At 41.1% G+C, this 25,107-nt stretch overlaps 1 protein-coding gene across 2 annotated transcripts in view; it reads right to left on the bottom strand.

The window, feature by feature from the left end:
* The window catches only part of LOC109894916 (synaptic vesicle glycoprotein 2C), a 77,801-nt gene that overhangs the window by 43,166 nt on the left and 9,528 nt on the right, over positions 1-25,107 (bottom strand). The window contains exon 1 of one of the 2 annotated variants that reach the window (XM_031829916.1): positions 7,345-7,951. In XM_031829916.1, the coding sequence (XP_031685776.1) occupies positions 7,345-7,951 (607 nt within the window). Of the gene's footprint in view, positions 1-7,344; positions 8,142-25,107 lie in introns of those variants that run through there. The other variant, XM_031829915.1, reaches the window with a different exon arrangement.

Here is a 25,107-nt window from a genome sequence, read left to right on the forward strand (position 1 = left end):
CCTCTCCGCTCCCTTTCCTTCCACATTCCCCTTCCCTCCTCTGCTCCACTTTCCTTCAACATCCCCCTTCCCTCTCTGCTCCCTTTCCTCCCACATCCCCCTTCCCTCTCTGCTCCCTTTCCTTCCACATCCCCCTTCCCTCTCCGCTCCCTTTCCTTCCACATCCCCCTTCCCTCTCCGCTCCCTTCCTTCCAACATCCCCCTTCCCTCTCCTTGCTCCCTTCCTTCCACCTCCCCTTCCCTTCCCTCTTCCGCTCCCTTTCCTTCCACATCCCCTTCCCCTCTCTGCTCCCTTTTCTTCCACACCCGCTTCCCTTCCCTCTGCCTGCTACCCTTTCCTTCCACATCCCCCTTCCCTCTCTGCTCCCTTTCCTTCCACACCCCCCTTCCCTTCCCTCTCCGCTCCCTTTCCTTCCACATCCCCCTTCCCTTCCCTCTCCGCTCCCTTCCTTCCACATCCCCCTTCCCTCTCTGCTCCCTCTCCTCCCACATTCCTCCCCTTCCATCTCTGCTCCTTCTCCTCCCTCTCTGCTCCCTCTCCTCCCACATCCCCCTCCCTCCCTATCTGCTCCCTCTCCTCTCCCTCTCCTCTGTTACTTACTTTTCCCTCCCTCCATCCCATGTATTCCTCTTCCTTTCTCCTCCCCTATATAATTCTTTCTTCATTATCTCTTCACTCGCCATTCCTGCCACTCACCTTTATCCTTTATCCTTCTCTTTATCCTTCTCTTTTTGCTCACTGTTCTCTCTCTCCTTTTCACCTCCCACTCTAGAACCTCTCATTCCTCCCTCATTCACATGCAGCAGTTAAGATTCCTGAGGGATCTTGTTAGGTCCAAATTGAATTCTGTAATATTTGTTGTGCATCCCGTACAGGTCTTTGTGTTTTTCATATTGCATTATTCAGTTACTCTGGGCTCAGTTTGACCACCCTGCGATGTGATTAATGTTTCCCTGAGATCCGTCTGCATGGAAACAAAGTCTCCTCAAGTGTAACTAACTTACCACCAAATCACACCCATGTTGTACTGATACAGAATGTACAGATGTGTAAGTAAATATGCTTACACCGCCAACAACTAGTTGGTGCTTTTGAAATAGAAGGATTTGTGGCCTTTGCAAATGATTTAGTGTATTTGAATCTTAGGTACAATTTGTGCTTTGCAGAAAAGAGACAAACACCTAGATATAGTGAGCCAGTAAAAGTGTTGGCCTACCAGTAAGTTGGCAGTTTGAGACTATACTCAAAGCATCATTAACAGAGACATATCACCTATGCTTGGACTGAGCTCTACTCAACAGCAATTAAGTTACATGTAGTCTACCTTTTAAATGTAGAATAGATACAGTATTACCACTGCACCTGTATAGCAAATACCCTCTTTACCATTTGTTTACTGTAATTAAGTATCATTATCCTGTAAAAGCCCAATTGGATTCCAACAAGGTCAAAGTAATCATGGAGTGTGTCCACACACACACACACACACCCAAACAAACACAATCACGTTCAGCCTAAGTCACCTCATCAGGGGAGGAGCGTCGAGGCAATCAGAGAGGAGTGAGAGGAGAGAGCGAGACAGAGAGAGAGAAAGAGATAGAGATGGATAAAGAGGGGACATGATTGAGCAAATCAAATTGTATTTGTCACATGCTTTGTAAACAACAGGTGTAGAATTACAGTGAAATGCCTCCATACATGCCCTTCCCAACAATGCGTGATGAATAAGGGGAAGCAGCGCATGGAGCAACATAAGTAGCAGTGCTATGGTTCACTGTGCAGCTGATTCCATGTTTTTACAGTATGACACAGAAAGCCCCTGGACACACATGTAATGTCAGACTTGCTAGTGATGGATTACAGACCTGCAACCATTTGCACTATTGTGGTTCCAAGTTAACACATTGTGAAAACTAGTCCCTCAACATGGGCAAAGAAATCAACATACCATCAAGCTTACCGTATGCTTCCCAGCAGTGGTGTAAAGTACTTAAGTAAAAATACTTTAAAGTACTACTTAAGTCGTTTTGGGTAGTCTGTACTTTACTTTACTATTTCTATTTTTGCCAACTTTTACTTTTACTTCACTACATTCCTAAAGAAAATTATGTAATTTTTTACTCCATACATTTTCCCTGACACCCAAAAGTACTCGTTACATTTTGACAGGAAAATTGTCAAATTCACACGCTTATCAAGAGAACATCCCTGGCCATCCCTACTGCCTCTGAACTGGTGGGCTCACTAAACACAAATGCTTAAATGTTTTAATTATGTCTGCTGGAGTGTGCCCCTAGCTGTCACTCCCTGACCATAGTTTGCTTTGTATGTTTCTATGTTTTGTTTGGTCAGGGTGTGATCTGAGTGGGCATTCTATGTTGGATGTCTAGTTTGTCTGTTTCTGTGTTTGGGCCTGATATGGTTCTCAATCAGAGGCAGGTGTTAGTCATTGTCTCTGATTGGGAACCATATTTAGGTAGCCTGTTTTGTGTTGGGTTTGGTGGGTGGTTGTTTCCTGTCTTTGTGTTTGTTGCACCAGATAGGGCTGTTTCGGTTTTGCCACATTTATTGTTTTGTATTATGTTCATGTTGAGTTTTCCTATATTAAAAACATGAACTATAACCACGCTGCATTTTGATCCGGCTCTCCTTCCCAGGAGGAAAGCCGTACACTAGCTATCCGTCAATAAAAAAATTAAGAAATTATGCCATCTGGTTTGCTTAATATATGGAATTTTAAATGGTTTATACTTTTGATACTTAAGTACATTTTAGCAGTTCCAAGTACATTTAAAACCAAATACTTTTAGACTTTAACTCAAGTAGTATTTTACTGCGTGACTTTTACTTGAGTCATTTTCTAAAGGTTTCTTTACTTTTACTCAAGTTTGACAATTGCGGACTTTTTATACAAAGTCTAAACAGTTTGCGCATATATTATGACAACATTTTGTGACGTTTTTGTTGGTTTTGGTCTTTTTTTTAGGCAAGTCGAAGTTTGGTAGCCCTTTCGTCGGTGACTGGTCAACAGAACTACTTCTAAAAGGAGTATGAACATGAAGGTTTTTGTTGTCATTCAACGAGAGGCGACTAGTTTTCATGCACATTTATTTACTTGAGAAATACGGTTTCCATTAGATAGCACAGCCAAAAGTCCATATTGGCTATATCCTAAATAATTTATGAAAACTACAATTTGTTATTTGGTCTTAATTTAAGGTTTGAGTTAGACATAAGGTTAGCAGTGTGGTTACGGTTAGGTTTAAAATCATATTTTAAGAAGGGACATTTTAGAAATAGGCAGGATTTAGAGACTCCTGCCTAAATGAGAGTTTTGTTACATTCTTTGCTTGCTCAGCTGGTTAGCTAAGTTAGCTCTCTCAGTCTCATTGACCACCAAAACAAGCCACTTAATATCACTTGTTTTCTTAAAATGTATATTAGCTAGCTAAGTTATCAATGTCATGAATACAACACCCATCTGCTGTCGATATCAGGATATGATTGGGGAACACTAGTTAGCTCCAAAATGAGTTAAAGCTTTGACTGCATGCTGACAATGATTTAATCATTTTACCAGGTTCCCGAAAAGCATGACAGTCCACCACAATATACCCAAGAGTTTCCCGATTGGCAAGAGGTAGTCTGTTTAATCATGAGGGACAAGCAACAGTAATATTGCCCTTTCTTTTCTAATTTCCAAGCAAAGGTCTTTAGGGAGTATGAGAGCACAGACGGTCACTTTGCCTAGCTGAGATCTGCTAGGAGCAAGCCGAACCAATGTATGCGGATGCCTTTACATTGTACTCTAATCAAATCGAATCAAATGCTATTTGTCACATGCACCGAATACAACAGGTGTAGACCTATCGTGAAATGCAATGCAATGCAGTTCAAGAAATAGAGTTAAGAAAATATATACTACAGAAACTAAAGTCTGTATATATTTTTAACACAATAAAATAACAATAAGGAGGCTATATAGAGGGGGTACAGGTTAGTCGAGGTAATTTGTACATGTAGGTAGGGGTAAAGTGACTATGCGTAGACAATAAACAGCGAGTAGCAGCAGTGTAAAAACAAAGGGGGAGCTTGGCCTGTACGCACTACCCTCTGTAGCACCTTGCGTTCATATGCCGAGCAGTTGCCATACCAGGCGGTGATGCAACCGGTCAGGATGCTCTCAATGGTGCAGCTGTAGAACTTTTTGAGGATCTGGGGACCCATGCCAAGTCTTTTCAGTCTCCTGAGGGGGAAAAGGTGTTGTCGTGCTCTCTTCATGACTGGCTTGGTGTGTTTGGACAATGATAGTTTGTTGGTGATGTGGACACCAAGGATCTTGAAACTCTCGACGTGCTCCCCTACAGCCCCATCGATGTGAATGGGGGAGTGTTCGGCCCTCCTGTTCCTGTAGTTCACGATCAGCTCCTTTGTCTTGCTCACGTTGAGGGAGAGGTTGTCCTGGCACCACACTGCCAGGTCTCTGACCTCCACCCTATAGGCTGTCTCATCGTTGTCGGTGATCAGGCCTTCCACTGTTGTGCCGTCAGCAAACGGTTCTTTTTTATTAATCAAAAACATACAATGTACTTGCAGTGAAGCCGCTCAACAACGACACCACACCAGTCATCCAACAGACTCCCATTCAGAGCGACACACAGAAGTATCCAGGGTCAATGCCCTGCTCAAGGGCATGTCGACAGATCTACCACAAGGCCAAAAACAGGGACTGTCTTTCGTTTTTTGTCTGGTTCTTTTGTGAGGTAGCCAGATCTTTCCATGATGGACTATGTTGTTCCTCCATAGCGTAAAGCTGTTGATAGTCGTCGATTTTCCTCAGGATATCCTTGGTATCCAGGTTGGCTCTTTACTGCAGCCAACAAAAAGTTTTTAACAATGCGCCTTTCCCACGACGACGACCGGTGTTTTTGTACTACAGCCACTTAGTACTATTGTATGGTTAGCGGTGTTTCCTCGCTCTTAAAATCTAACCGCTTCACAGAATCCACACAAAAACAAGTTTGGTATTTGTATTTAATGAATTGCGGTTTGTTTTAATAAAAAATAACCAACCGAGTGTTCTCCAGCATACAATGTTCAGCTGTGCACTCTGATGACGTGTGATGACGCACCTTTAGTCTGATCCAACACGGACCCAACACTCCTAGCTCCGTCATCAAATGAAATGATGGTGTTGGATTCCTGCTTGGCCATGCAGTCGTGGGTGAACAGGAAGTACAGGAGGGACCTAAGCATGCACCCTGAGAGGCCCCAGGGTTGAGGATCAGCATGGCAGATGTGTTGTTGCCTACTCTTACCACATGGGTTCGGCCCGTCATGAAGTCCAGGATCCAGTTGCAGAGGGAGGTGTTTAGTCCCAGGGTTCTTAGCTTAGTGATGAGCTTCGTGGGCACTATGGTGTTGAATGCTGAGCTGTAGTCAATGAATAGCATTCTCACATAGGGGTTCCTTTTGTCCAGGTGGGAAAGGGCAGTGGGAGTGCGATTGAGATTATGTCATCTGGGGATCTGTTGGGCGGTATGCGAATTGGAGTGGGTCTAGGGTTTCCGGGATAATGTTGATGTGAGCCATGACCAGCCTTTCAAAGTACTTCATGTGCTTTGAGTTTAGGATTTAGGCAGTTTACCTTCGCTTTCTTGGGCACAGGGACAATGGTGGTCTGCTTGAAACGTAGGTATTACAGACTCAGTCAGGGAGAGGTTGAAAATGTCAGTGAAGACACTTGCCAGTTGGTCCGTGCATGCTCTGAGTACATGTCCTGGTAATCCATCTGGCCCCGCGGCCTTGTGAATGTTGACATGTTTTACGGAGAGCGTGACCACACAGTCGTCCAGAACAGCTGTTGCTTTCATGCATGCTTCAGCGTTGCTTGCCCTTAAGAGAGAATAAAAGGCATTTAGCTCATCTGGTAGGCTTGCGTCACTGGTCAGCTCGCGGCTGGGTTTCCCTTTGTAGTCCGTAATAGTTTGCAAACCCTGCCACATCCGACGAGTGTCAGAGCCGGTGTAGTAGGATTCAATCTTAGTACTGTATTGACGCATTGCCTGTTTGTTGGTTCATCTGAGGGCATAGTGGGATTTCTTATAAATGTCTGGATTAGTGTTCCGCTCCTTGAAAGCAGCAGCTCTAGCCTTTAGCTCGGTGCAGATGTTGCCTGTGATCCATGGCTTCTGGTTGGGATATGTGCATACGGTCACTGTGGGGACGACGTCGTCGAGGCACTTATTGTCGAAGCTGGTGACTGAGGTGGTATACTCCTCAATGCCATTGGATGATTCCTGGAACATATTCCAGTCTGTGCTAGCAAAACAGTCCTGTAACGTAGCATCCTCGTCATCTGACCACTTCCGTATTGAGCGAGTCACTGGTACTTCCTGCTTTAGTTTTTGCTAGTAAGCAGGAATCAGGAGGATATAATTATGGTCAGATTTGTCAAATGGAGGGGGAGGGAAAGCTTTGTATGTGTCTCTGTGTGTGGATTAAAGGTGGGCTACAGTTTTTTTCCTCTGGTTGAAAATTAGCATGGTGGTAGAAATGAGGTAAAACGGATTTAAGTTTGCCTGCATTAAAGTCCCCAGCCACTAGGAGCGCCGCTTCTGGATGAGCATTTTCTTGGTTTCTTTTGACCTTATACAGCTTGTTGAGTGCAGTTTTAGTGCCAGCATCAGTTTGTGGTGGTACATAGAGGGCTATGAAAATTTTTTATGAAAACTCTCTTGGTAGATAGTGTAGTCTACAGCTTATCATTAGGTACTCTACCTCAGGCAAGCAATACCTCGAGACTTCCTTAATATTAGACATTGTGCACCAGCTGTTATTGACAAATAGACACACACCCACCCACCCCTCGTCTTCCCAGATGTAACTGTTCTGTCCTGCTGATGCACAAAACACAGCCTGCTGTATATTATCCGTGTTGTCGGTGAAACATAAGATATTACAGTTTTTTATGTCCCGTTGGTAGGATAGTCTCGAACAGAGATCATCCAGTTTATTCTCCAGTGATTGCCCGTTGTCCAGTAGAACGGATGGTAGAGGCAGGTTACCCACTTGCCAACAAATTCTCACAAGGTACCCCAATCTCCACCCCCTGTATTTCCTTCTGTTCTTCACGCAAATGACAGGGATTTGAGCCTAGTCTAGGTGGACAACAGTAATTTAATCCTGTCTTCTTCTTACACAAACCAGCTATAGCACTCATGCATTTCGCTACACCCGCAATAACATCTGCTAAATATGTGTATGTGGCCAGTTGATTTGATGTTTTACACACAAATGAAGACACACATGCACACACGCACTCCAAACGCCAAACGCCTTACCTAGCCATCCAGATCTGGAGTTGGAGCCACCCAGAGCACACATGTCCGTCTCGGCGCTGGGCAGAACGAACCCCACCACGAACACCTCCACCCCATCTGACATGAGGGCCAGGCCCAGCACCAGGAACAGCTGCCACTGGAACCTGCCATGGCCACACTCCTGGATGATCAGCTCATACTGCTGGGCCAGTTCTTCCTCGTCCGCCTGCCTCTCCTTCTCCAGCTCCTTACGTTCTCTCAGGCTGTCTGTGACGGGCTGCCCCAGAGCCACCTGCCCCTCCCTGGCCTTCCTGTCTCCAGCCGCTGGGATCCCCTGGTACTCCCCCTCGTAAATCTCATCTTCGTCATCATGGCCCTCTGTGGCATCGCTGGCATCACTGGCCTGGTCATTGTCATTGTAGCCTCCGTCCTGCCTCAGGGGATTATGGTAAAAGTCGTCCCCCTCGTCTACCTCGTCCTCAAACCGGCTGTATTTTCGCTGGGAGTACTCGTCTGTGGCGCTGTCCACGACCTTGTTGACCTTTTTCACGGCGTGCCGCTTGGCCTCCTTGGCAATATCCTTGGCCCCCTTCACTAAGGAAGTCCTGTTATCGTAGCTGTCGTCCATTTTTACTCTGATGGAGGTTCAGGGGTGGAAGTACAGAGGGAGGAAGGGTAGGAGGGAGATGGATGTAAGCTGGTGGAGGGGTTTGGGAGCAGAGCAGAGTGGTGGATCTGGAGATACAACAGGGAAAACCCTGGACTCTGCAGTCACCACAGGAAGATACCCTCACTGGCTGTGGTGTTCATTGGTCCGGCTGTGGGACAAATAGACAAAGAGAAGGGGGGGAAAGAAATACGGGGTGAGAGAAACAGAGAGGGGGAGATGGAAAGACGAGGAGAAAGAGAGGGGGAGAGACAGAAAGACAGAGAGAGAGAGAGAGAAAGAGAAAGTGGAGACAGAAAGACAGAAGGAGAGACAGAAAGAGACAGTGGAGACAGAAAGACAGGGGGGAGACAAAAAGAGGGGGGGCAGAAAGACAGGAGGAGAGACAGAAAGAGACAGTGGAGACAGAAAGACAGGGGGAGAGACAGAAAGACAGGGGAGAGACAGAAAGACAGGGGGAGAGACAGAAAGACAGGAGGAGAGACAGAAAGAGACAGTGGAGACAGAAAGACAGGGGGAGAGACAGAAAGACAGGGGAGAGACAGAAAGACAGGGGGAGAGATAGACAGACAGGGGGAGAGAGAGATAGACAGGGGGAGAGAGAAAGAGACAGGGGAGAGACAGAAAGACAGGGGGAGAGACAGAAAGACAGGGGGAGAGACAGAAAGAGACAGTGGAGACAGAAAGACAGGGGGAGAGACAGAAAGACAGGGGGAGAGAGAAAGGGACAGGGGAGAGACATAAAGACAGGGGGAGAGAGAGAAAGAGACAGGGGAGAGACAGAAAGACAGGAAGAGACAGAAAGGTTCCAGTCAGATAAGGTGAATTCCACAGCTACATTCGTAACCAGACAATGATGCAGAAACAGCAGACACCAAACTATCTTAAACATTCACTCACCGTCCTGCCTGCCTGCTCCCTTTCCTTTTGATCATTTCTTTGAGTGATGTGAAGAAAATGGCTTTGGCATATTACTCTCAGTTTATATTCCCAAAGTACATTCAATTCCCGGGAGAGCTCTCCTGTTCTATATTTCATGAGTCGACATCAGTCTCAGGCCTTAAACAGAGATAGGAAATGTGCCGAATCATATTCATTTGCGTTGGAGAAGGAACTAATAAACAAGGTTCTGGCCCAAATAAGTGTCTTTGATAAAGCGCTGGTATATTGCAGTGGATGTGGCGACCCAAGCAGAACCTTATTGTCATCCTTTAATCCATGCAAGGGGAGGATTCACAGGAAAACTGAAGGCAAATGACCAGTGTCACCAACACACACACACACAAACAGTGGGTGTTGGAATGAAATTGATGTGGAATGGTCATTGATTTCATACACATTAATTAGGGCACACACATAGTGGGCAGGGAAACCCTCCCAGTCGTCAGAGACCTGGGTTGGCTGGTGGAGACCCCAACATAACCCTGCAATGTGACATGATTTATTGTGTGTGATCAAAGTGTAAACTAAGACCTACAGTATATCACAGATTTACTTAATCTCCCTGGCTGCACTCTCATATTATAGCTTGCATAAAATATACATTACGGATTGGTGGGAAGAGAAGGTATATTGGAAACTGTCAACCAAGGATTTACTAAATCCTCCAATGGAAGAAGGCTGATTCTGTTGGAGACAGGTGTGTGTCCTTATTTTGTAAAATATAAATGATGAAATTATATAATTTGTCGTATTTTTGATTAACAGAACCCACGGATGATTATGTGTGTGAGTGAGATTGTGTGTGTGTGTGTGTGTCTGTGTGTGTGAGAGAGAATGAGGGTGTGTGAGAGACTGAGGGTGTCTTTGAGGTCGTCCGTCCAGTGTGTCTCTGAGCTGCACTCTATAGGGCCTAATGAACAATGAAGCCCTGTCAGGAGGCCACAAATCACCGCCCAGGCTCCAACTCCCATAATGCAATTTTACTGGGCAAAATGATTCAAGGTGACTCTGCTTATCCTGTTTGGCTCATTGGCTGGCTTCTGACCAATGATCCTTTTATATGTATTGTTCATTTTTCAGTACCCCTATTGCCTGTGTTATTTATCATTGTCTCTAGTAGCAGGGTCCTGTGTTATTTATCATTGTCTCTAGTAGCAGGGTCCTGTGTTATTTATCATTGTCTCTAGTAGCAGGGTCCTGTGTTATTTATCATTGTCTCTAGTAGCAGAGTCCTGTGTTATTTATCATTGTCTCTAGTAGTAGGGTCCTGTGTTATTTATCATTGTCTCTAGTAGCAGGGTCCTGTGTTATTTATCATTGTCTCTAGTAGTAGGGTCCTGTGTTATTTATCATTGTCTCTAGTAGCAGGGTCCTGTGTTATTTATCATTGCCTCTAGTAGCAGGGTCCTGTGTTATTTATCATTGTCTCTAGTAGTAGGGTCCTGTGTTATTTATCATTGTCTCTAGTAGCAGGGTCCTGTGTTATTTATCATTGTCTCTAGTAGCAGGGTCCTGTGTTATTTATCATTGTCTCTAGTAGCAGAGTCCTGTGTTATTTATCATTGTCTCTAGTAGTAGGGTCCTGTGTTATTTATCATTGTCTCTAGTAGCAGGGTCCTGTGTTATTTATCATTGTCTCTAGTAGCAGGGTCCTGTGTTATTTATCATTGTCTCTAGTAGCAGAGTCCTGTGTTATTTATCATTGTCTCTAGTAGCAGAGTCCTGTGTTATTTATCATTGTCTCTAGTAGCAGAGTCCTGTGTTATTTATCATTGTCTCTAGTAGCAGAGTCCTGTGTTATTTATCATTGTCTCTAGTAGCAGAGTCCTGTGTAATTTATCATTGTCTCTAGTAGCAGAGTCCTGTGTTATTTATCATTGTCTCTAGTAGCAGGGTCCTGTGTTATTTATCATTGTCTCTAGTAGCAGAGTCCTGTGTTATTTATCATTGTCTCTAGTAGCAGAGTCCTGTGTTATTTATCATTGTCTCTAGTAGCAGAGTCCTGTGTTATTTATCATTGTCTCTAGTAGCAGAGTCCTGTGTTATTTATCATTGTCTCTAGTAGCAGAGTCCTGTGTTATTTATCATTGTCTCTAGTAGCAGGGTCCTGTGTTATTTATCATTGTCTCTAGTTGCAGGGTCCTGTGTTATTTATCATTGTCTCTAGTAGCAGGGTCCTGTGTTATTTATCATTGTCTCTAGTAGCAGAGTCCTGTGTTATTTATCATTGTCTATAGTAGCAGAGTCCTGTGTTATTTATCATTGTCTCTAGTAGCAGGGTCCTGTGTTATTTATCATTGTCTCTAGTAGCAGAGTCCTGTGTTATTTATCATTGTCTATAGTAGCAGGGTCCTGTGTTATTTATCATTGTCTCTAGTAGCAGAGTCCTGTGTTATTTATCATTGTCTCTAGTAGTAGGGTCCTGTGTTATTTATCATTGTCTCTAGTAGCAGAGTCCTGTGTTATTTATCATTGTCTCTAGTAGCAGAGTCCTGTGTTATTTATCATTGTCTCTAGTAGCAGAGTCCTGTGTTATTTATCATTGTCTATAGTAGCAGAGTCCTGTGTTATTTATCATTGTCTATAGTAGCAGAGTCCTGTGTTATTTATCATTGTCTCTAGTAGCAGAGTCCTGTGTTATTTATCATTGTCTCTAGTAGCAGGGTAATGTGTTATTTATCATTGTCTCTAGTAGCAGGGTCCTGTGTTATTTATCATTGTCTCTAGTAGCAGAGTCCTGTGTTATTTATCATTGTCTCTAGTAGCAGAGTCCTGTGTTATTTATCATTGTCTCTAGTAGCAGGGTCCTGTGTTATTTATCATTGTCTCTAGTAGCAGAGTCCTGTGTTATTTATCATTGTCTCTAGTAGCAGAGTCCTGTGTTATTTATCATTGTCTCTAGTAGCAGAGTCCTGTGTTATTTATCATTGTCTCTAGTAGCAGGGTCCTGTGTTATTTATCATTGTCTCTAGTAGCAGGGTCCTGTGTTATTTATCATTGTCTCTAGTAGCAGAGTCCTGTGTTATTTATCATTGTCTCTAGTAGCAGAGTCCTGTGTTATTTATCATTGTCTCTAGTAGCAGAGTCCTGTGTTATTTATCATTGTCTCTAGTAGCAGGGTCCTGTGTTATTTATCATTGTCTCTAGTAGCAGAGTCCTGTGTTATTTATCATTGTCTCTAGTAGCAGAGTCCTGTGTTATTTATCATTGTCTCTAGTAGCAGAGTCCTGTGTTATTTATCATTGTCTCTAGTAGCAGAGTCCTGTGTTATTTATCATTGTCTATAGTAGCAGAGTCCTGTGTTATTTATCATTGTCTCTAGTAGCAGAGTCCTGTGTTATTTATCATTGTCTCTAGTAGCAGAGTCCTGTGTTATTTATCATTGTCTCTAGTAGCAGAGTCCTGTGTTATTTATCATTGTCTCTAGTAGCAGAGTCCTGTGTTATTTATCATTGTCTATAGTAGCAGAGTCCTGTGTTATTTATCATTGTCTCTAGTAGCAGAGTCCTGTGTTATTTATCATTGTCTATAGTAGCAGAGTCCTGTGTTATTTATCATTGTCTCTAGTAGCAGAGTCCTGTGTTATTTATCATTGTCTCTAGTAGCAGAGTCCTGTGTTATTTATCATTGTCTCTAGTAGCAGGGTCCTGTGTTATTTATCATTGTCTCTAGTAGCAGAGTCCTGTTTTATTTATCATTGTCTCTAGTAGCAGAGTCCTGTGTTATTTATCATTGTCTCTAGTAGCAGGGTCCTGTGTTATTTATCATTGTCTCTAGTAGTAGGGTCCTGTGTTATTTATCATTGTCTCTAGTAGCAGAGTCCTGTGTTATTTATCATTGTCTCTAGTAGCAGAGTCCTGTGTTATTTATCATTGTCTCTAGTAGAAGGTTCCTGTGTTATTTATCATTGTCTCTAGTAGTAGGGTCCTGTGTTATTTATCATTGTCTCTAGTAGCAGAGTCCTGTGTTATTTATCATTGTCTCTAGTAGCAGAGTCCTGTGTTATTTATCATTGTCTCTAGTAGCAGGGTCCTGTGTTATTTATCATTGTCTCTAGTAGTAGGGTCCTGTGTTATTTATCATTGTCTCTAGTAGTAGGGTCCTGTGTTATTTATCATTGTCTCTAGTAGCCAAGTCCTGTGTTATTTATCATTGTCTATAGTAGCAGAGTCCTGTGTTATTTATCATTGTCTCTAGTAGCAGAGTCCTGTGTTATTTATCATTGTCTCTAGTAGCAGAGTCCTGTGTTATTTATCATTGTCTCTAGTAGCAGAGTCCTGTGTTATTTATCATTGTCTCTAGTAGCAGGGTCCTGTGTTATTTATCATTGTCTCTAGTAGTAGGGTCCTGTGTTATTTATCATTGTCTCTAGTAGCAGAGTCCTGTGTTATTTATCATTGTCTCTAGTAGCAGAGTCCTGTGTTATTTATCATTGTCTGTAGTAGCAGGGTCCTGTGTTATTTATCATTGTCTCTAGTAGCAGAGTCCTGTGTTATTTATCATTGTCTCTAGTAGCAGGGTCCTGTGTTATTTATCATTGTCTCTAGTAGTAGGGTCCTGTGTTATTTATCATTGTCTCTAGTAGTAGGGTCCTGTGTTATTTATCATTGTCTCTAGTAGCCAAGTCCTGTGTTATTTATCATTGTCTATAGTAGCAGAGTCCTGTGTTATTTATCATTGTCTCTAGTAGCAGAGTCCTGTGTTATTTATCATTGTCTCTAGTAGCAGAGTCCTGTGTTATTTATCATTGTCTCTAGTAGCAGAGTCCTGTGTTATTTATCATTGTCTCTAGTAGCAGGGTCCTGTGTTATTTATCATTGTCTCTAGTAGTAGGGTCCTGTGTTATTTATCATTGTCTCTAGTAGCAGAGTCCTGTGTTATTTATCATTGTCTCTAGTAGCAGAGTCCTGTGTTATTTATCATTGTCTGTAGTAGCAGGGTCCTGTGTTATTTATCATTGTCTCTAGTAGCAGAGTCCTGTGTTATTTATCATTGTCTCTAGTAGCAGAGTCCTGTGTTATTTATCATTGTCTCTAGTAGTAGAGTCCTGTGTTATTTATCATTGTCTCTAGTAGCAGGGTCCTGTGTTATTTATCATTGTCTCTAGTAGCAGAGTCCTGTGTTATTTATCCTTGTCTCTAGTAGCAGAGTCCTGTGTTATTTATCATTGTCTCTAGTAGCAGAGTCCTGTGTTATTTATCATTGTCTCTAGTAGCAGGGTCCTGTGTTATTTATCATTGTCTCTAGTAGTAGGGTCCTGTGTTATTTATCATTGTCTCTAGTAGTAGAGTCCTGTGTTATTTATCATTGTCTCTAGTAGCAGAGTCCTGTGTTATTTATCATTGTCTCTAGTAGCAGGGTCCTGTGTTATTTATCATTGTCTCTAGTAGTAGGGTCCTGTGTTATTTATCATTGTCTCTAGTAGCAGAGTCCTGTGTTATTTATCATTGTCTCTAGTAGCAGAGTCCTGTGTTATTTATCATTGTCTGTAGTAGCAGGGTCCTGTGTTATTTATCATTGTCTCTAGTAGCAGAGTCCTGTGTTATTTATCATTGTCTCTAGTAGTAGAGTCCTGTGTTATTTATCATTGTCTCTAGTAGCAGGGTCCTGTGTTATTTATCCTTGTCTCTAGTAGCAGAGTCCTGTGTTATTTATCATTGTCTCTAGTAGCAGGGTCCTGTGTTATTTATCATTGTCTCTAGTAGCAGGGTCCTGTGTTATTTATCATTGTCTCTAGTAGCAGGGTCCTGTGTTATTTATCCTTGTCTCTAGTAGCAGAGTCCTGTGTTATTTATCATTGTCTCTAGTAGCAGGGTCCTGTGTTATTTATCCTTGTCTCTAGTAGCAGAGTCCTGTGTTATTTATCATTGTCTCTAGTAGCAGGGTCCTGTGTTATTTATCATTGTCTCTAGTAGCAGAGTCCTGTGTTATTTATCATTGTCTCTAGTAGCAGGGTCCTGTGTTATTTATCATTGTCTCTAGTAGCAGGGTCCTGTGTTATTTATCATTGTCTCTAGTAGCAGGGTCCTGTGTTATTTATCATTGTCTCTAGTAGCAGGGTCCTGTGTTATTTATCATTGTCTCTAGTAGCAGGGTCCTGTGTTATTTATCATTGTCTCTAGTAGTAGGGTCCTGTGTTATTTATCATTGTCTCTAGTAGTAGAGTCCTGTGTTATTTATCATTGTCTCTAGTAGCAGAGTCCTGTGTTATGTATCATTGTCTCTAGTAGCAGGGTCCTGTGTTATTTATCATTGTCTCTAGTAGTAGGGTCCTGTGTTATTTATCATTGTCTCTAGTAGTAGGGTCCTGTGTTATTTATCATTGTCTCTAGTAGCAGAGTCCTGTGTTATTTATCATTGTCTATAGTAGCAGAGTCCTGTGTTATTTATCATTGTCTCTAGTAGCAGAGTCCTGTGTTATTTATCATTGTCTCTAGTAGCAGAGTCCTGTGTTATTTATCATTGTCTCTAGTAGCAGAGTCCTGTGTTATTTATCATTGTCTCTAGTAGCAGAGTCCTGTGTTATTTATCATTGTCTCTAGTAGCAGGGTCCTGTGTTATTTATCATTGTCTCTAGTAGTAGGGTCCTGTGTTATTTATCATTGTCTCTAGTAGTAGAGTCCTGTGTTATTTATCATTGTCTCTAGTAGCAGAGTCCTGTGTTATTTATCATTGTCTCTAGTAGCAGGGTCCTGTGTTATTTATCATTGTCTCTAGTAGTAGGGTCCTGTGTTATTTATCATTGTCTCTAGTAGCAGAGTCCTGTGTTATTTATCATTGTCTCTAGTAGCAGAGTCCTGTGTTATTTATCATTGTCTGTAGTAGCAGAGTCCTGTGTTATTTATCATTGTCTCTAGTAGCAGAGTCCTGTGTTATTTATCATTGTCTGTAGTAGCAGGGTCCTGTGTTATTTATCATTGTCTCTAGTAGCAGAGTCCTGTGTTATTTATCATTGTCTATAGTAGCAGAGTCCTGTGCTATTTATCATTGTCTCTAGTAGCAGAGTCCTGTGTTATTTATCATTGTCTCTAGTAGCAGAGTCCTGTGTTATTTATCATTGTCTCTAGTAGCAGGGTCCTGTGTTATTTATCATTGTCTCTAGTAGCAGAGTCCTGTGTTATTTATCATTGTCTATAGTAGCAGAGTCCTGTGTTATTTATCATTGTCTCTAGTAGCAGAGTCCTGTGATATTTATCATTGTCTCTAGTAGCAGGGTCCTGTGTTATTTATCATTGTCTCTAGTAGCAGAGTCCTGTGTTATTTATCATTGTCTCTAGTAGCAGAGTCCTGTGTTATTTATCATTGTCTCTAGTAGCAGGGTCCTGTGTTATTTATCATTGTCTCTAGTAGTAGGGTCCTGTGTTATTTATCATTGTCTCTAGTAGCAGAGTCCTGTGTTATTTATCATTGTCTCTAGTAGCAGAGTCCTGTGTTATTTATCATTGTCTCTAGTAGCAGAGTCCTGTGTTATTTATCATTGTCTGTAGTAGCAGGGTCCTGTGTTATTTATCATTGTCTCTAGTAGCAGAGTCCTGTGTTATTTATCATTGTCTATAGTAGCAGAGTCCTGTGCTATTTATCATTGTCTCTAGTAGCAGAGTCCTGTGTTATTTATCATTGTCTCTAGTAGCAGAGTCCTGTGTTATTTATCATTGTCTCTAGTAGCAGGGTCCTGTGTTATTTATCATTGTCTCTAGTAGCAGAGTCCTGTGTTATTTATCATTGTCTATAGTAGCAGAGTCCTGTGTTATTTATCATTGTCTCTAGTAGCAGAGTCCTGTGTTATTTATCATTGTCTCTAGTAGCAGGGTCCTGTGTTATTTATCATTGTCTCTAGTAGCAGGGTCCTGTGTTATTTATCATTGTCTCTAGTAGTAGGGTCCTGTGTTATTTATCATTGTCTCTAGTAGTAGAGTCCTGTGTTATTTATCATTGTCTCTAGTAGCAGAGTCCTGTGTTATTTATCATTGTCTCTAGTAGCAGGGTCCTGTGTTATTTATCATTGTCTCTAGTAGTAGGGTCCTGTGTTATTTATCATTGTCTCTAGTAGTAGGGTCCTGTGTTATTTATCATTGTCTCTAGTAGCAGAGTCCTGTGTTATTTATCATTGTCTATAGTAGCAGAGTCCTGTGTTATTTATCATTGTCTCTAGTAGCAGAGTCCTGTGTTATTTATCATTGTCTCTAGTAGCAGAGTCCTGTGTTATTTATCATTGTCTCTAGTAGCAGAGTCCTGTGTTATTTATCATTGTCTCTAGTAGCAGGGTCCTGTGTTATTTATCATTGTCTCTAGTAGTAGAGTCCTGTGTTATTTATCATTGTCTCTAGTAGCAGAGTCCTGTGTTATTTATCATTGTCTCTAGTAGTAGGGTCCTGTGTTATTTATCATTGTCTCTAGTAGCAGAGTCCTGTGTTATTTATCATTGTCTCTAGTAGCAGAGTCCTGTGTTATTTATCATTGTCTGTAGTAGCAGGGTCCTGTGTTATTTATCATTGTCTCTAGTAGCAGAGTCCTGTGTTATTTATCATTGTCTCTAGTAGCAGAGTCCTGTGTTATTTATAATTGTCTCTAGTAGTAGAGTCCTGTGTTATTTATCATTGTCTCTAGTAGCAGGGTCCTGTGTTATTTATCATTGTCTCTAGTAGCAGAGTCCTGTGTTATTTATCATTGTCTCTAGTAGCAGAGTCCTGTGTTATTTATCATTGTCTCTAGTAGCAGGGTCCTGTGTTATTTATCATTGTCTCTAGTAGTAGGGTCCTGTGTTATTTATCATTGTCTCTAGTAGTAGAGTCCTGTGTTATTTATCATTGTCTCTAGTAGCAGAGTCCTGTGTTATTTATCATTGTCTCTAGTAGCAGGGTCCTGTGTTATTTATCATTGTCTCTAGTAGTAGGGTCCTGTGTTATTTATCATTGTCTCTAGTAGCAGAGTCCTGTGTTATTTATCATTGTCTCTAGTAGCAGAGTCCTGTGTTATGTATCATTGTCTCTAGTAGTAGGGTCCTGTGTTATTTATCATTGTCTCTAGTAGTAGAGTCCTGTGTTATTTATCATTGTCTCTAGTAGCAGAGTCCTGTGTTATTTATCATTGTCTCTAGTAGCAGGGTCCTGTGTTATTTATCATTGTCTCTAGTAGTAGGGTCCTGTGTTATTTATCATTGTCTCTAGTAGTAGAGTCCTGTGTTATTTATCATTGTCTCTAGTAGCAGAGTCCTGTGTTATTTATCATTGTCTCTAGTAGCAGGGTCCTGTGTTATTTATCATTGTCTCTAGTAGTAGGGTCCTGTGTTATTTATCATTGTCTCTAGTAGCAGAGTCCTGTGTTATTTATCATTTTCTCTAGTAGCAGAGTCCTGTGTTATTTATCATTGTCTGTAGTAGCAGGGTCCTGTGTTATTTATCATTGTCTCTAGTAGCAGAGTCCTGTGTTATTTATCATTGTCTCTAGTAGCAGAGTCCTGTGTTATTTATCATTGTCTCTAGTAGTAGAGTCCTGTGTTATTTAACATTGTCTCTAGTAGCAGGGTCCTGTGTTATTTATCATTGTCTCTAGTAGCAGAGTCCTGTGTTATTTATCATTGTCTCTAGTAGCAGAGTCCTGTGTTATTTATCATTGTCTCTAGTAGCAGGGTCCTGTGTTATTTATCATTGTCTCTAGTAGTAGGGTCCTGTGTTATTTATCATTGTCTCTAGTAGTAGAGTCCTGTGTTATTTATCATTGTCTCTAGTAGCAGAGTCCTGTGTTATTTATCATTGTCTCTAGTAGCAGGGTCCTGTGTTATTTATCATTGTCTCTAGTAGTAGGGTCCTGTGTTATTTATCATTGTCTCTAGTAGCAGAGTCCTGTGTTATTTATCATTGTCTCTAGTAGCAGAGTCCTGTGTTATGTATCATTGTCTGTAGTAGCAGGGTCCTGTGTTATTTATCATTGTCTCTAGTAGCAGAGTCCTGTGTTATTTATCATTGTCTCTAGTAGCAGAGTCCTGTGTTATTTATCATTGTCTCTAGTAGTAGAGTCCTGTGTTATTTATCATTGTCTCTAGTAGCAGGGTCCTGTGTTATTTATCCTTGTCTCTAGTAGCAGAGTCCTGTGTTATTTATCATTGTCTCTAGTAGCAGGGTCCTGTGTTATTTATCATTGTCTCTAGTAGCAGAGTCCTGTGTTATTTATCAAATCAAATCAAATCAAATCAAATTTATTTATATAGCCCTTCGTACATCAGCTGATATCTCAAAGTGCTGTACAGAAACCCAGCCTAAAACCCCAAACAGCAAGCAATGCAGGTGGAGAAGCACGGTGGCTAGGAAAAACTCCCTAGAAAGGCCAATACCTAGGAAGAAACCTAGAGAGGAACCAGGCTATGTGGGGTGGCCAATCCTCTTCTGGCTGTGCCGGGTGGAGATTATAACAGAACATGGTCAAGATGTTCAATGTTCATAAATGACCAGCATGGTCGAATAATAATAAGGCAGAACAGTTGAAACTAGAGCAGCAGCACAGTCAGGTGGAAGTTGTCTCTAGTAGCAGGGTCCTGTGTTATTTATCCTTGTCTCTAGTAGCAGAGTCCTGTGTTATTTATCATTGTCTCTAGTAGCAGGGTCCTGTGTTATTTATCCTTGTCTCTAGTAGCAGAGTCCTGTGTTATTTATCATTGTCTCTAGTAGCAGGGTCCTGTGTTATTTATCATTGTCTCTAGTAGCAGAGTCCTGTGTTATTTATCATTGTCTCTAGTAGCAGGGTCCTGTGTTATTTATCATTGTCTCTAGTAGCAGGGTCCTGTGTTATTTATCATTGTCTCTAGTAGCAGGGTCCTGTGTTATTTATCATTGTCTCTAGTAGCAGAGTCCTGTGTTATTTATCATTGTCTCTAGTAGCAGGGTCCTGTGTTATTTATCATTGTCTCTAGTAGCAGGGTCCTGTGTTATTTATCATTGTCTCTACTAGCAGGGTCCTGTGTTATTTATCATTGTCTCTAGTAGCAGGGTCCTGTGTTATTTATCATTGTCTCTAGTAGCAGAGTCCTGTGTTATTTATCATTGTCTATAGTAGCAGAGTCCTGTGTTATTTATCATTGTCTCTAGTAGCAGAGTCCTGTGTTATTTATCATTGTCTATAGTAGCAGAGTCCTGTGTTATTTATCATTGTCTCTAGTAGCAGAGTCCTGTGTTATTTATCATTGTCTCTAGTAGCAGGGTCCTGTGTTATTTATCATTGTCTCTAGTAGCAGAGTCCTGTGTTATTTATCATTGTCTCTAGTAGCAGAGTCCTGTGTTATTTATCATTGTCTCTAGTAGCAGGGTCCTGTGTTATTTATCATTGTCTCTAGTAGCAGAGTCCTGTGTTATTTATCATTGTCTCTAGTAGTAGAGTCCTGTCTTATTTATCATTGTCTCTAGTAGCAGGGTCCTGTGTTATTTATCCTTGTCTCTAGTAGCAGGGTCCTGTGTTATTTATCCTTGTCTCTAGTAGCAGGGTCCTGTGTTATTTATCCTTGTCTCTAGTAGCAGAGTCCTGTGTTATTTATCATTGTCTCTAGTAGCAGGGTCCTGTGTTATTTATCATTGTCTCTAGTAGCAGAGTCCTGTGTTATTTATCATTGTCTCTAGTAGCAGGGTCCTGTGTTATTTATCCTTGTCTCTAGTAGAAGAGTCCTGTGTTATTTATCATTGTCTCTAGTAGCAGGGTCCTGTGTTATTTATCCTTGTCTCTAGTAGCAGAGTCCTGTGTTATTTATCATTGTCTCTAGTAGCAGGGTCCTGTGTTATTTATCATTGTCTCTAGTAGCAGAGTCCTGTGTTATTTATCATTGTCTCTAGTAGCAGAGTCCTGTGTTATTTATCATTGTCTCTAGTAGCAGAGTCCTGTGTTATTTATCATTGTCTATAGTAGCAGAGTCCTGTGTTATTTATCATTGTCTCTAGTAGCAGAGTCCTGTGTTATTTATCATTGTCTATAGTAGCAGAGTCCTGTGTTATTTATCATTGTCTCTAGTAGCAGGGTCCTGTGTTATTTATCATTGTCTCTAGTAGCAGAGTCCTGTGTTATTTATCATTGTCTCTAGTAGCAGAGTCCTGTGTTATTTATCATTGTCTCTAGTAGCAGGGTCCTGTGTTATTTATCATTGTCTCTAGTAGCAGAGTCCTGTGTTATTTATCATTGTCTCTAGTAGCAGAGTCCTGTGTTATTTATCATTGTCTCTAGTAGTAGAGTCCTGTGTTATTTATCATTGTCTCTAGTAGCAGGGTCCTGTGTTATTTATCATTGTCTCTAGTAGCAGAGTCCTGTGTTATTTATCATTGTCTCTAGTAGCAGGGTCCTGTGTTATTTATCATTGTCTCTAGTAGTAGGGTCCTGTGTTATTTATCATTGTCTCTAGTAGCAGAGTCCTGTGTTATTTATCATTGTCTCTAGTAGCAGAGTCCTGTGTTATTTATCATTGTCTCTAGTAGCAGGGTCCTGTGTTATTTATCATTGTCTCTAGTAGTAGGGTCCTGTGTTATTTATCATTGTCTCTAGTAGCAGAGTCCTGTGTTATTTATCATTGTCTCTAGTAGCAGAGTCCTGTGTTATGTATCATTGTCTGTAGTAGCAGGGTCCTGTGTTATTTATCATTGTCTCTAGTAGCAGAGTCCTGTGTTATTTATCATTGTCTCTAGTAGCAGAGTCCTGTGTTATTTATCATTGTCTCTAGTAGTAGAGTCCTGTGTTATTTATCATTGTCTCTAGTAGCAGGGTCCTGTGTTATTTATCCTTGTCTCTAGTAGCAGAGTCCTGTGTTATTTATCATTGTCTCTAGTAGCAGGGTCCTGTGTTATTTATCATTGTCTCTAGTAGCAGAGTCCTGTGTTATTTATCATTGTCTCTAGTAGCAGGGTCCTGTGTTATTTATCCTTGTCTCTAGTAGCAGAGTCCTGTGTTATTTATCATTGTCTCTAGTAGCAGGGTCCTGTGTTATTTATCCTTGTCTCTAGTAGCAGAGTCCTGTGTTATTTATCATTGTCTCTAGTAGCAGGGTCCTGTGTTATTTATCATTGTCTCTAGTAGCAGAGTCCTGTGTTATTTATCATTGTCTCTAGTAGCAGGGTCCTGTGTTATTTATCATTGTCTCTAGTAGCAGGGTCCTGTGTTATTTATCATTGTCTCTAGTAGCAGGGTCCTGTGTTATTTATCATTGTCTCTAGTAGCAGAGTCCTGTGTTATTTATCATTGTCTCTAGTAGCAGGGTCCTGTGTTATTTATCATTGTCTCTAGTAGCAGGGTCCTGTGTTATTTATCATTGTCTCTAGTAGCAGGGTCCTGTGTTATTTATCATTGTCTCTAGTAGCAGGGTCCTGTGTTATTTATCATTGTCTCTAGTAGCAGAGTCCTGTGTTATTTATCATTGTCTCTAGTAGCAGGGTCCTGTGTTATTTATCATTGTCTCTAGTAGCAGAGTCCTGTGTTATTTATCATTGTCTCTAGTAGCAGAGTCCTGTGTTATTTATCATTGTCTATAGTAGCAGAGTCCTGTGTTATTTATCATTGTCTCTAGTAACAGGGTCCTGTGTTATTTATCATTGTCTCTAGTAGCAGAGTCCTGTGTTATTTATCATTGTCTATAGTAGCAGAGTCCTGTGTTATTTATCATTGTCTCTAGTAGCAGAGTCCTGTGTTATTTATCATTGTCTCTAGTAGCAGGGTCCTGTGTTATTTATCATTGTCTCTAGTAGCAGAGTCCTGTGTTATTTATCATTGTCTCTAGTAGCAGAGTCCTGTGTTATTTATCCTTGTCTCTAGTAGCAGAGTCCTGTGTTATTTATCATTGTCTCTAGTAGCAGGGTCCTGTGTTATTTATCATTGTCTCTAGTAGCAGAGTCCTGTGTTATTTATCATTGTCTCTAGTAGCAGGGTCCTGTGTTATTTATCCTTGTCTCTAGTAGCAGAGTCCTGTGTTATTTATCATTGTCTCTAGTAGCAGGGTCCTGTGTTATTTATCCTTGTCTCTAGTAGCAGAGTCCTGTGTTATTTATCATTGTCTCTAGTAGCAGGGTCCTGTGTTATTTATCATTGTCTCTAGTAGCAGAGTCCTGTGTTATTTATCATTGTCTCTAGTAGCAGAGTCCTGTGTTATTTATCATTGTCTCTAGTAGCAGAGTCCTGTGTTATTTATCATTGTCTCTAGTAGCAGAGTCCTGTGTTATTTATCATTGTCTATAGTAGCAGAGTCCTGTGTTATTTATCATTGTCTCTAGTAGCAGAGTCCTGTGTTATTTATCATTGTCTATAGTAGCAGAGTCCTGTGTTATTTATCATTGTCTTTAGTAGCAGAGTCCTGTGTTATTTATCATTGTCTCTAGTAGCAGGGTCCTGTGTTATTTATCATTGTCTCTAGTAGCAGAGTCCTGTGTTATTTATCATTGTCTCTAGTAGCAGAGTCCTGTGTTATTTATCATTGTCTCTAGTAGCAGGGTCCTGTGTTATTTATCATTGTCTCTAGTAGTAGGGTCCTGTGTTATTTATCATTGTCTCTAGTAGTAGAGTCCTGTGTTATTTATCATTGTCTCTAGTAGCAGAGTCCTGTGTTATTTATCATTGTCTCTAGTAGCAGGGTCCTGTGTTATTTATCATTGTCTCTAGTAGTAGGGTCCTGTGTTATTTATCATTGTCTCTAGTAGCAGAGTCCTGTGTTATTTATCATTGTCTCTAGTAGCAGAGTCCTGTGTTATTTATCATTGTCTGTAGTAGCAGGGTCCTGTGTTATTTATCATTGTCTCTAGTAGCAGAGTCCTGTGTTATTTATCATTGTCTCTAGTAGCAGAGTCCTGTGTTATTTATCATTGTCTCTAGTTGTAGAGTCCTGTGTTATTTATCATTGTCTCTAGTAGCAGGGTCCTGTGTTATTTATCCTTGTCTCTAGTAGCAGAGTCCTGTGTTATTTATCATTGTCTCTAGTAGCAGGGTCCTGTGTTATTTATCCTTGTCTCTAGTAGCAGAGTCCTGTGTTATTTATCATTGTCTCTAGTAGCAGGGTCCTGTGTTATTTATCATTGTCTCTAGTAGCAGAGTCCTGTGTTATTTATCATTGTCTCTAGTAGCAGGGTCCTGTGTTATTTATCATTGTCTCTAGTAGCAGGGTCCTGTGTTATTTATCATTGTCTCTAGTAGCAGGGTCCTGTGTTATTTATCATTGTCTCTAGTAGCAGGGTCCTGTGTTATTTATCATTGTCTCTAGTAGCAGGGTCCTGTGTTATTTATCATTGTCTCTAGTAGCAGGGTCCTGTGTTATTTATCATTGTCTCTAGTAGCAGAGTCCTGTGTTATTTATCATTGTCTCTAGTAGCAGGGTCCTGTGTTATTTATCATTGTCTCTAGTAGCAGAGTCCTGTGTTATTTATCATTGTCTCTAGTAGCAGGGTCCTGTGTTATTTATCATTGTCTCTAGTAGCAGAGTCCTGTGTTATTTATCATTGTCTCTAGTACCAGAGTCCTGTGTTATTTATCATTGTCTCTAGTAGCAGGGTCCTGTGTTATTTATCATTGTCTCTAGTAGCAGAGTCCTGTGTTATTTATCATTGTCTCTAGTAGCAGGGTCCTGTGTTATTTATCATTGTCTCTAGTAGCAGGGTCCTGTGTTATTTATCATTGTCTCTAGTAGCAGGGTCCTGTGTTATTTATCATTGTCTCTAGTAGCAGGGTCCTGTGTTATTTATCATTGTCTCTAGTAGCAGAGTCCTGTGTTATTTATCATTGTCTCTAGTAGCAGGGTCCTGTGTTATTTATCATTGTCTCTAGTAGCAGGGTCCTGTGTTATTTATCATTGTCTCTAGTAGCAGAGTCCTGTGTTATTTATCATTGTCTCTAGTAGCAGAGTCCTGTGTTATTTATCATTGTCTCTAGTAGCAGGGTCCTGTGTTATTTATCATTGTCTCTAGTAGCAGGGTCCTGTGTTATTTATCATTGTCTCTAGTAGCAGGGTCCTGTGTTATTTATCATTGTCTCTAGTAGCAGGGTCCTGTGTTATTTATCATTGTCTCTAGTAGTAGAGTCCTGTGTTACTGCTTTGTTTTGGACTGTTCTTTTTTTACAGAGAACCTTATTTGGATGAACTTCGCTGAGCTGTATTACAGAGGACACTCGGGTTAGGTGTTGTCAAATAACCATCTTCTGGGATTTAATATGAAAACCTGTCTGTCTCA

The sequence above is a fragment of the Oncorhynchus kisutch genome, linkage group LG8, assembly GCF_002021735.2.
Source record: "Oncorhynchus kisutch isolate 150728-3 linkage group LG8, Okis_V2, whole genome shotgun sequence".
NCBI classification, from domain to species: Eukaryota; Metazoa; Chordata; class Actinopteri; order Salmoniformes; family Salmonidae; genus Oncorhynchus; species Oncorhynchus kisutch.